The following is a 12043-nucleotide window of genomic DNA, read 5'->3' on the forward strand; positions in this document are numbered from 1 at the left end:
GCATTTTCGGCCGGTGCGACTTATACTCCGGAGCGACTTATACTCCGAAAAATACGGTATATAAAATAGTATTAAATAGTGCATTAATATTACAATGTTTATGCTATTGAATCACGGCTCATAAACAACAATATAGTCATGAGAACTTAATAGATTTTTCTTATTTGTCCGTGTATCAAATTGAGCACAGAAAGGGAACAAACAAATGCGTGAGACATTGCTATTCCCCACTTTGCGAACTCAGGTAAACAAAAGTGTGTACTGTATTTTTCGGAGTATAAGTTGCTCCGGAGTACTCTTACCATAATATGTTACGTTAACATACCAGGCACGTTCTCAGTTGGTTATTTATGCCTCATATAACGTACACTTATTCAGCCTGTTGTTCACTATTCTTTATTTATTTTAGATTGCCTTTCAAATGTCTATTCTTGGTGTTGGATTTTATCAAATAAATTTCCCCCAAAAAATGCGACTTATACTCCAGTGCGACTTATATATGTTTTTTTCCTTCTTTATTATGCATTTTCGGCCGGTGCGACTTATACTCCGGAGCGACTTATACTCCGGAGCGCCTTATATATGTTTTTTTTCCTTCTTTATTATGCATTTTCGGCCGGTGCGACTTATACTCCGGAGCGACTTATACTCCGGAGCGACTTATATATGTTTTTTTTTCCTTCTTTATTATGCATTTTCGGCCGGTGCGACTTATACTCCGGAGCGACTTATACTCCGAAAAATACGGTATATAAAATAGTATTAAATAGTGCATTAATATTACAATGTTTATGCTATTGAATCACGGCTTATAAACAACAATATAGTCATGAGAACTTAATAGATTTTTCTTATTTGTCCGTGTATCAAATTGAGCACAGAAAGGGAACAAACAAATGCGTGAGACATTGCTATTCCCCACTTTGCGAACTCAGGTAAACAAAAGTGTGTACTGTATTTTTCGGAGTATAAGTTGCTCCGGAGTATAAGTCGCATTTTTGGGGGAAATTTATTTGATAAAACCCAACACCAAGAATAAACATTTGAAAGGCAATTTAAAATAAATAAAGAATAGTGAACAACAGGCTGAATAAGTGTACGTTATATGAGGCATAAAATAACCAACTGAGAACGTGCCTGGTATGTTAACGTAACATATTATGGTAAGAGTCATTCAAATAACTATAACATATAGAACATGCTATACGTTTACCAAACAATCTGTCACTCCTAATCGCTAAATCCCAAGAAATCTTATACGTCTTACGTGAATGAGCTAAATAATATTATTTGATATTTTACGGTAATGTGTTAATAATTTCACACATGAGTATAAGTCGCACCCCCGGCCAAACTATAAAAAAAAACTGCGACTTATAGTCTGAAAAATACGGTAAATATGCTTTGAGGGTCCACATGTGAATCATACAACCAAAAAAAAAGCCTTTTGGATAATAACGGAGCAGCTTTTAAACCTAATGACTGCAGGGGGGGAAGGAGAATTGCAGGAAGCGGAGGCCGCCCACACCTCCAGTCTGCACCTTTCCGTTCCCATGAACCAAGCGTGAGCGCTGATAAGCGAGCCGCTGCAGGGGAAGGAATTTACCGAAGGAACCTGCTCAGTGGTTAGAGTGTCCGTGAGTTCATACCAAAGACTATAAAAATGGTACCCAGCATCAAGGGTCGAAATTGGGGGTTAAATCAACAAAATGTTTCCCGGGCGCGACCACCGCTGCTGCTCACTGCTCCCCTCACCTCCCGGAGGGTGAGGGGGAACACGGGGAAAGAATGGGAGCGATGGTAATATAAAAAAAATCAATATGATTCAATTGTGTGTTATCCAGCCAATGCGTAGAGATGAAGAGAAGAGACTTACACTTGTGTCCCAGCAGCTTGTCCAGTGAATCCCCCCACTTGAGTGCCTCCTCCGGGGTGGGCCTGCAGATGAAAGCAGAGCGGTTCTTCAGTAAGCCCATCTCTGCCAGGTTTCTCATGGTGTGACCCATAAAGAGCAGGAGGGAATGTCTTTCTAGGAGGCTATACGAGTCGTCTGCTTCAGGCTTGTGACTGGGGCAGTGCGGCTGCAGCCTCCATTTAGTCTCTGCCTGACTCGGCTGAGGGGGGCGGCAGTTTTTACGGTCCTATGAATGGAGGGAGGGGCTTAGCGCAGCCAATGGCGTTTTGTTTTGGTTCGGAGGCCCCTCCCCCCTTCAGTGGGGTGTCTGCGAAAGCCCCGCCCCCTTCCTCTACCCCATGCTGTCCTTGCATTCTCTCTGCACTGTGTCTTATCTGGCACCTTATCCATGTCCTTATTTGCCGGCCATGTTTTTCTTGCACAAATATTACAAGCACGTGCATGCCGGTCCTCTAAAAGTGTGTACGAAATTTTGTGAGGATTTAGTAAAATGTTCTGTTGCATTTGTAAACCATCCATCCATCCATCCATTTTCTACCGCTTATTCCCTTCGGGGTCGCGGGGGGCGTGAATTAGGGTCAACCATATTGTGGAGTTATAACAGTGCCACCATGTGGTGTATTTATCAAACTAATAATAGCACAAGCAACACAGTATGGGGACATGTTCAACCTTTTAAAGAGGTGGGCATGTCATTCAAAATATCAACAGTATTGATACCAAGGTGGGTATTGGTATCGAAACAATACTAGCAGGATGGGTTGAGACATTTGTTGCATTTTCATATTTTCAAAACAAATTACTCGATTTTCTATGCAGTGCAGTGTAAACATGACATCTTTCTCTCTCCTTTGTGCTCACTTAGGCCCACTTTGCCCCTTCCCTGCTCCACTTACTCCTGACTTAATGTTTTAACAAATATCTAGTGAAAGTAATTTTATGTTGTTTTGTTGACATTTTTTATATTAACATTCTTGTGATGTTGTTGCATTTTTGCTATTTTGCACGATTTGCACTTTTTTTCTTAAATAATTGTGTGTAATTTAACATTAAAAGGGAATTATTTTAATGCATTTTATACTTATCTATGCATGTCTTTATACTAAAGTGCATATTTAAAGGCAACACCTTTTTAATCAGGCTTATTACTGATCATTGTAAACTTTTCTTAGGTTCTTAATTTTTATTCTGTTTTTTTAAATTTTATTTTATTTATTGCTATTACTGCTATTAGTCTCACTATTTCTCACTTATTTTAAACTAAAATAGTATACAAAGAAAATAAAAAGTGCACAATAATAACAAACAAAAAAATAATCATTTATATATAAAAAATAATACATATTTTTCACATAAAAATAATTGTTAAAATAATTGACTTGTAATAAAAGAAAATTAGTTTTGAAAAATCTAATCTGATTTGTCAAAACTAGTAATAAAAAAAATGTTAGTTTTGAAAAATCAAATTTTTAAAAACTAACATTTTTTTAATTACTAGTCCTTTTAAATGGACTAGTAATAAAAAAAATTATTTTTATGTGAAAAATATGTAATGTTTTTTTCTAATTATAAATGATTATTTTTTTTGTTTGTTATTATTGTGCACTTTTTTATTTTCTTTGTATAATATTTTAGTTTAAAATAAGTGAGAAATAGTGAGAATAATAGCAGTAATAGCAAATAAATAAAATAAAATAAAAAAAACGGAATAAAAATTAAGAACCTAAGAAAAGTTTAAAATGATCAGTAATAAGCCTGATTAAAAAGGTGTGCCTTTAAACATACAGTTTAGTATAAATATATGCATAGATAAGTATAAAATATACTAAAATATTTCCCTTTTAATGTTAAGTTACACACAATTATTTAAAGAAAAAGTGCAAATCGTGCAAAATAGCAAAAATGCAACAACATCACAAAACTTTAAGTATAAATTCATTTTCTTTGCACGGCACTAATTCACATTTCTTTAACTGTGCTGTTCTGGGCTTTTGTTTGGTTTGTTGTCATCGTTTTTACATTCTATTCGCACGACCGGATCAAACTTTGTCCTATTTTTTGTATTCATTCTATTCAAAATATACATCTATTTCTATTAACCTATGCTATTTATTGCCTACTCTATACCACATTGTATTTACATTATTCTGTACATAGCACTTTTCTTGTGGTATTCATTGGGCTAAATATAAGACCCAAACATAGGAAACGGTGTCTTATATTCGGAGTCTCGCCATCGAGACATGCATAGATTGATTGATTGATTGAGACTTTTTATTAGTAGATTGCACAGTACAGTACATATTCCGTACAATTGACCACTAAATGGTAACACCCGAATAAGTTTTTCAACTTGTTTAAGTCGGGGGTCCACGTTAATCAATTCATGGTTAGGGCAAAACGATTACCCCTCAGAGCTTTTCTACCCGTCACTCACACATACACACCAGTGACAGAGATGCAATAAAAGTTTCTCCAAGGCTGGAAATGTCTGGAAAAAATAAGGTCGAGATATGCTAATTTCAAGATGTCAATGACGCAGAGTTATATGATTAATAACAACGTTTTTTTTTTTAAAAGAGTTTATTTCAAATTTGACTAATAAGATATTGAGGCTGATTTGGTGGATTTAAAGCTTCCTTCTCTATGAATGTCAACTTGTTGGTAGGTGGATATTACATTGTAAATAGGTATTGGGTGGGTAGATTTTGAAATGACTTGATTTGTACTGTATTTTGTATACTATATGATGATGTATATTTTAACTGTGGGTCCCTATCCATAAGCCCTACACTTCTAGGGTTTCCCTTTTCACAGAACGGACTCTAATATTAACAAAAGAAACAATAATGTAATATAAAATGATGTCTAGGGATGTCCGATAATGGCTTTTTGCCGATATCCGATATGCCGATATTGTCCAACTCTTTAATTACCGATACCGATATCAACCGATACCGATATCAACCGATATATACAGTCGTGGAATTAACACATTATTATGCCTAATTTGGACAACCAGGTATGGTGAAGATAAGGTACTTTTTTTAAAAAATGAATCAAATAAAATAAGATAAATAAATTTAAAAAAAATTCTTGAATAAAAAAAGAAAGTAAAACAATATAAAAACAGTTACATAGAAACTAGTAATTAAATGAAAAAAGTGTAAAATTAACTGTTAAAGGTTAGTATTATTAGTGGACCAGCAGCACGCACAATCATGTGTGCTTACGGACTGTATCCCTTGCAGACTGTATTGATATATATTGATATATAATGTAGGAACCAGAATATTAATAACAGAAAGAAACAACCCTTTTGTGTGAATGAGTGTGAATGAGTGTAAATAGGGGAGGGAGGTTTTTTGGGTTGGTGCACTAATTGTAAGTGTATCTTGTGTTTTTTATGTGGATTTAATAAAAAAAAATTAAAAAAAAAATAAAAAATAAACCGATACTGATAATGAAAAAAAAAACGATACCGATAATTTCCGATATTACATTTTAACGCATTTATCGGTCTGCCGATATTATCGGACATCTCTAATGATGTCTGTAAACAAATTAATTAATTTCGTCTTTGATTTGTGGGGATCTCATCTCATATTCAAGCCACAAGTCCTCAGATAAAACTGTTCTCAAGTTGGGAGCCTAACTAGAAAAGAGGCTGACATTTCTCGACAGGAAGTGGCCACTTACTTGACTGACTTCATGGTTTTGTCCAACTTTCCGGCTGGGTTGCTTCCCGGCGATTCGTTCCTCCGCCGCAGGAAAGCCAAGCGGTTCTTCATGTCTTTGGCCCTGGGAGAAGAAAGAGAGGAGAATCAGAAGCGAGCCCTGCGTCCTCCGTGAGGACGGTGCGAGTACGATCCCATCCGAAAAACCCCACGCATGCCAGAAAAGATGAAAAAAAAAAAAAAAAAAGGAAATGTGTGAGTACATTCTTGTCTTCTTGCGCGGGAATGATGAGACGGGGTGTACGATCCCACCCCACCCGCCCCCCCCAAAAAAGGCGGATGCCACTGGCTGTTAGTGTCTCATATCGACACAAAACAAGTTTCCGGTGTAGATGTGCCCCTGGCAAGTTCCTCGGCAGGGACTGACAGACGACTCCAGGAAGAAGGAGAGAGACTCAGTCCTCACTCGCCGCGTTGCATCACGCCGTTCTCAGAGCCCGCAGGGGGACGCTGATAGGGGGCTGACCCCTGCAGGCCCGAGGCCAGAGAGCCCCCCTGACTTCTAAGGCTACATCCCCTAAAGTCCCCTTGACCACCCCGCACCATGCACCCCTATTTTTAACCACTCCCCACCTCCCGCACACACATTAGAGCGAGCCAACCTCATCACAAGGTAGCTCTCGTTCCCCAAAGGGCCTCCTCTGACGGAAATGTGCACATTCTCCTAATCCCACGGTGCATGTCCTGGCTTTTCCCGACCTGAAGCCCACATGCGGCATAATTGGGATGTGACCTCACTCAACACCCATTTCCTGAGTCCCTGCTTTTGATTTCCACTGTGAGTTGGCTTTGCCTGCTTATAGTGCGAGGCGTCCGCGAGGTTAGTCTCGGCGGCCTAAAGGCTAGAATCCCCAACCTACGCACACCCGCAATGCTATTAGCCCAAATGCTAACGCCGTGTTGGTGTGGAAATGAATTATAGCCTGACGCACGAGTGTACAAAAAGCCCTGTTGTCTCATGTGAGGTTTTTTTTCCAACCCGGGGCAGGACAAGAACGGGCTTGTGCACAGTATGACTCTTCCCAGCAAGCAAGCAATCTTGCTTTTCCACTGCACAGTACCATGGCGGCGCTTGGTTTTCCATGTCGCATTGAATGCATCGGTAAGAACAACAATGCAAAAAGTCAGTGTTCAAAAACAAGAAAAAAAAAAATACAAAAATGAGGGGTATTTTATTTGAACTAAGCAAAATGATCTGCCAATAGAACAAGAACATTTGGCTTGTCAAGACTTTCCAAAACAAGTAAAATTCACATTTTACATGTGAATAATGCTGTATAATGGACTGTATTTATATTATTCACATGTGAATAATGCTGTATAATAGACTGTATTCATATTGTTCACATGTAAAAAAATACCTAAGTGTTTATTGTTTATTGTGAGCGAGCTGTGGTGCTGAATTTCCCCCATGGATCAATAAAGTACTTTCTATTCTATTCTATTCTATTCTATTCTTATATAAGTATTTTAATTTTGCGGCTCCAGACATATTTTATTTTTTATTTTTTTGGTCCAATATGGCTCTTTCAACATGTTGGGTTGCCGACCCCTGCACAACACTTCAAAAAGTCAGTGTTCAAAAACAAGAAAAGAAAAAATACAAAAATGAGGGGTATTTTATTTGAACTAAGCAAAATTATCTGCCAATAGAACAAGAAAATTTGGCTTGTCAAGACTTTCCAAAACAAGTAAAATTCACATTTTACATGTGAATAATGCTGTATAATGGACTGTATTTATATTATTCACATGTGAATAATGCTGTATAATAGACTGTATTCATATTGTTCACATGTAAAAAAATACCTAAGTGTTTATTGTTTATTGTGAGCGAGCTGTGGTGCTGAATTTCCCCCATGGATCAATAAAGTACTTCCTATTCTATTCTATTCTATTCTTATATAAGTATTTTAATTTTGCGGCTCCAGACATATTTTATTTTTTATTTTTTTGGTCCAATATGGCTCTTTCAACATGTTGGGTTGCCGACCCCTGCACAACACTGCAAAAAGTCAGTGTTCAAAAACAAGAAAAGAAAAATACAAAAATTCCGGGTATTTTATTTGAACTAAGCAAAATTATCTGCCAATAGAACAAGAAAATTTGGCTTGTCAAGACTTTCCAAAACAAGTAAAATTAGCTAACCTCAATGAACCCAAAAAAATACCTTAAAATAAGTATATTCTCACTAATAACAAGTGCACCTTTCTTGGTAGAAAAAAAAAGAGACATTTTTGCTCAATATGTTGAAAAATTTTCTTAAATTAAGTAAATGCTAGTGCCATTATCTTGACATAATGATATGCGCTCGGCACCATGATTTTTTTTTTTTAATGCTTGAAGTAAGAAATTATTACTTTAAAAAAGTAGTTTTACACTTGTGAGTGTTGATGACACGGCTTTGCAACAGTTGATATTCTAGTTTCAAGCATGTTTTACTCAATATAGGTCATAAAATCTCAGCTACAAGCTCCAATATCTTACTGAGATCATTTAGGACCAAAACTCTCTTCCGAGAAAGCAAGCAATCTTGCTTTTCCACTGCACAGTACCATGGCGGCGCTTGGTTTTCCATGTCGCATTGAATGCATCAGTAAGAACAACAATGCAAAAAGTCAGTGTTCAAAAACAAGAGAAAAAAATACAAAAATGAGGGGTATTTTATTTGAACTAAGCAAAATGATCTGCCAATAGAACAAGAAAATTTGGCTTGTCAAGACTTTCCAAAACAAGTAAAATTCACATTTTACATGTGAATAATGCTGTATAATGGACTGTATTTATATTATTCACATGTGAATAATGCTGTATAATAGACTGTATTCATATTGTTCACATGTAAAAAATACCTAAGTGTTTATTGTTTATTGTGAGCGAGCTGTGGTGCTGAATTTCCCCAATGGACCAATAAAGTACTTCCTATTCTATTCTATTCTATTCTAATATAAGTATTTTAATTTTGCGGCTCCAGACATATTTTATTTTTTATTTTTTTGGTCCAATATGGCTCTTTCAACATGTTGGGTTGCCGACCCCTGCACAACACTGCAAAAAGTCAGTGTTCAAAAACAAGAAAAGAAAAAATACTAAAATGAGGGGTATTTTATTTGAACTAAGCAAAATTATCTGCCAATAGAACAGGAAAAATTTGGCTTGTCAAGACTTTCCAAAACAAGTAAAATTCACATTTTACATGTGAATAATGCTGTATAATGGACTGTATTTATATTATTCACATGTAAAAAATACCTAAGTGTTTATTGTTTATTGTGAGCGAGCTGTGGTGCTGAATTTCCCCCATGGATCAATAAAGTACTTTCTATTCTATTCTAATATAAGTATTTTAATTTTGCGGCTCCAGACATATTTTATTTTTTTGGTCCAATATGGCTCTTTCAACATGTTGGGTTGCCGACCCCTGCACAACACTGCAAAAAGTCAGTGTTCAAAAACAAGAAAAGAAAAAATACTAAAATGAGGGGTATTTTATTTGAACTAAGCAAAATTATCTGCCAATAGAACAGGAAAATTTGGCTTGTCAAGACTTTCCAAAACAAGTAAAATTCACATTTTACATGTGAATAATGCTGTATAATGGACTGTATTTATATTATTCACATGTAAAAAATACCTAAGTGTTTATTGTTTATTGTGAGCGAACTGTGGTGCTGAATTTCCCCCATGGATCAATAAAGTACTTTCTATTCTATTCTATTCTATTCTATTATATTCTATTCTTATATAAGTATTTTAATTTTGCGGCTCCAGACATATTTTATTTTTTATTTTTTTGGTCCAATATGGCTCTTTCAACATGTTGGGTTGCCGACCCCTGCACAACACTGCAAAAAGTCAGTGTTCAAAAAACAAGAAAAGAAAAATACTAAAATGAGGGGTATTTTATTTGAACTAAGCAAAATTATCTGCCAATAGAACAGGAAAATTTGGCTTGTCAAGACTTTCCAAAACAAGTAAAATTCACATTTTACATGTGAATAATGCTGTATAATGGACTGTATTTATATTATTCACATGTAAAAAATACCTAAGTGTTTATTGTTTATTGTGAGCGAACTGTGGTGCTGAATTTCCCCCATGGATCAATAAAGTACTTTCTATTCTATTCTATTCTATTCTATTATATTCTATTCTTATATAAGTATTTTAATTTTGCGGCTCCAGACATATTTTATTTTTTATTTTTTTGGTCCAATATGGCTCTTTCAACATGTTGGGTTGCCGACCCCTGCACAACACTGCAAAAAGTCAGTGTTCAAAAACAAGAAAAGAAAAATACAAAAATGAGGGGTATTTTATTTGAACTAAGCAAAATGATCTGCCAATAGAACAAGAAAATTTGGCTTGTCAAGACTTTCCAAAACAAGTAAAATTCACATTTTACATGTGAATAATGCTGTATAATGGACTGTATTTATATTATTCACATGTGAATAATGCTGTATAATAGACTGTATTCATATTGTTCACATGTAAAAAATACCTAAGTGTTTATTGTTTATTGTGAGCAAGCTGTGGTGCTGAATTTCCCCCATGGATCAATAAAGTACTTCCTATTCTATTATATTCTATTCTTATATAAGTATTTTTAATTTTGCAGCTCCAGACATATTTTATTTTTTATTTTTTTGGTCCAATATGGCTCTTTCAACATGTTGGGTTGCCGACCCCTGCACAACACTGCAAAAAGTCAGTGTTCAAAAACAAGAAAAGAAAAATACAAAAATGAGGGGTATTTTATTTGAACTAAGCAAAATTATCTGCCAATAGAACAGGAAAAATTTGGCTTGTCAAGACTTTCCAAAACCTTAAAATAAGTATATTCTCACTAATAACAAGTGCACTTTTCTTGGTAGAAAAAAAAGAGACCTTTTTGCTCAATATGTTGAAAAATTTTCTTAAATTAAGTAAATGCTAGTGCCATTATCTTGACATAATGATATGCGCTCGGCATCATGATTTTTTTTTTTAATGCTTGAAGTAAGAAATTATTACTTTAAAAAAGTAGTTTTATACTTGTGAGTGTTGATGACACGGCTTTGCAACAGTTGATATTCTAGTTTCAAGCATGTTTTACTCAACATAGGTCATAAAATCTCAGCTACAAGCTCCAATATCTTACTGAGATCATTTAGGACCAAAACTCTCTTCCGAGAAAGCAAGCAATCTTGCTTTTCCACTGAACAGTACCATGGCGGCGCTTGGTTTTCCATATCGCGTTGAATGCATCAGTAAGAAGAAGATGTTAAAGGCCTACTGAAATGAATTGTTTTTATTTAAACGGGGATAGCAGATCCATTTTATGTGTCATACTTGATCATTTCGCGATATTGCCATATTTTTGCTGAAATGATTTAGTAGAGAACAACGACGATAAAGTTCGCAACTTTTGGTCGCTGATAAAAAAAAGCCTTGCCTGTACCGGAAGTAGCGTGACGTGGCAGGTTGAAGGGCTCCTCACATTTTCCTATTGTTTACAATGCAGCGAGAGAGATTCGGACTGAGAAAGCGACGATTACCCCATTAATTTGAGCGAGGATGAAAGATTCGTGGATGAGGAATGTGAGAGTGAAGGACTAGCGTGCAGTGCAGGACGTATCTTTTTTCGCTCTGACCGTAACTTAGGTAAAAGGGCTCATTGTATTCCACACTTTCTCCTTTTTCTATTGTGGATCACGGATTTGTATTTTAAACAACCTCGGATACTATATCCTCTTGAAAATGAGAGTCGAGAACACGGAATGGACATTCACAGTGACTTTTATCTCCACGACAATACATCGGCGAAGCACTTTAGCTACAGAGCTAACGTGATAGCATCGGGCTCAAATGCAGATAGAAATATATATAAATATAAATAGATAAACCCCTGACTGGAAGGATAGACAGAAGATCAACAATACTATTAAACCATGGACATGTAAATACACGGTTAATGCTTTCCAGCTTGGCGAAGCTTAACAATGCTGTTGCTAATGACGCCATTGAAGCTAACTTAGCAACGGGACCTCACAGAGCTATGATACAAACATTAGCGCTCCACCTACGCCAGCCAGCCCTCATCTGCTCATCAGCACCCGTGCTCATCTGCGTTCCAGCGATCGACGGAAGGACGAAGGACTTCACCCGATCATCCGTGCGGTCAGCGGCTAGCGTCAGCTAACGCGTCTGCTATCCAAGTCAAAGTCCTCCTGGTTGTGTTGCTACAGCCAGCCGCTAATACACCGATCCCACCTACAGCTTTCTTCTTTGCAGTCTTGTTCATTAAACAAATTGCAAAAGATTCACCAACACAGATGTCCAGAATACTGTGGAATTTTGCGATGAAAACAGAGCTTTTTTCTATTGGATTCAATGGTGTACCAATACT

The 12043-nt window shown here is 36.3% G+C and overlaps 1 protein-coding gene across 1 annotated transcript in view; it reads right to left on the bottom strand.

Annotated features, from left to right (window-relative positions):
• The window catches only part of LOC133655280 (regulator of G-protein signaling 3-like), a 378581-nt gene that overhangs the window by 9946 nt on the left and 356592 nt on the right, over window positions 1–12043 (bottom strand). Inside the window, 2 exon segments of the mRNA XM_062055278.1 lie at window positions 1877–1938; window positions 5615–5716. Coding sequence (XP_061911262.1) covers window positions 1877–1938; window positions 5615–5716 — 164 coding nt within the window.

Source organism: Entelurus aequoreus, linkage group LG08, assembly GCF_033978785.1.
Source record: "Entelurus aequoreus isolate RoL-2023_Sb linkage group LG08, RoL_Eaeq_v1.1, whole genome shotgun sequence".
NCBI lineage: Eukaryota > Metazoa > Chordata > Actinopteri > Syngnathiformes > Syngnathidae > Entelurus > Entelurus aequoreus.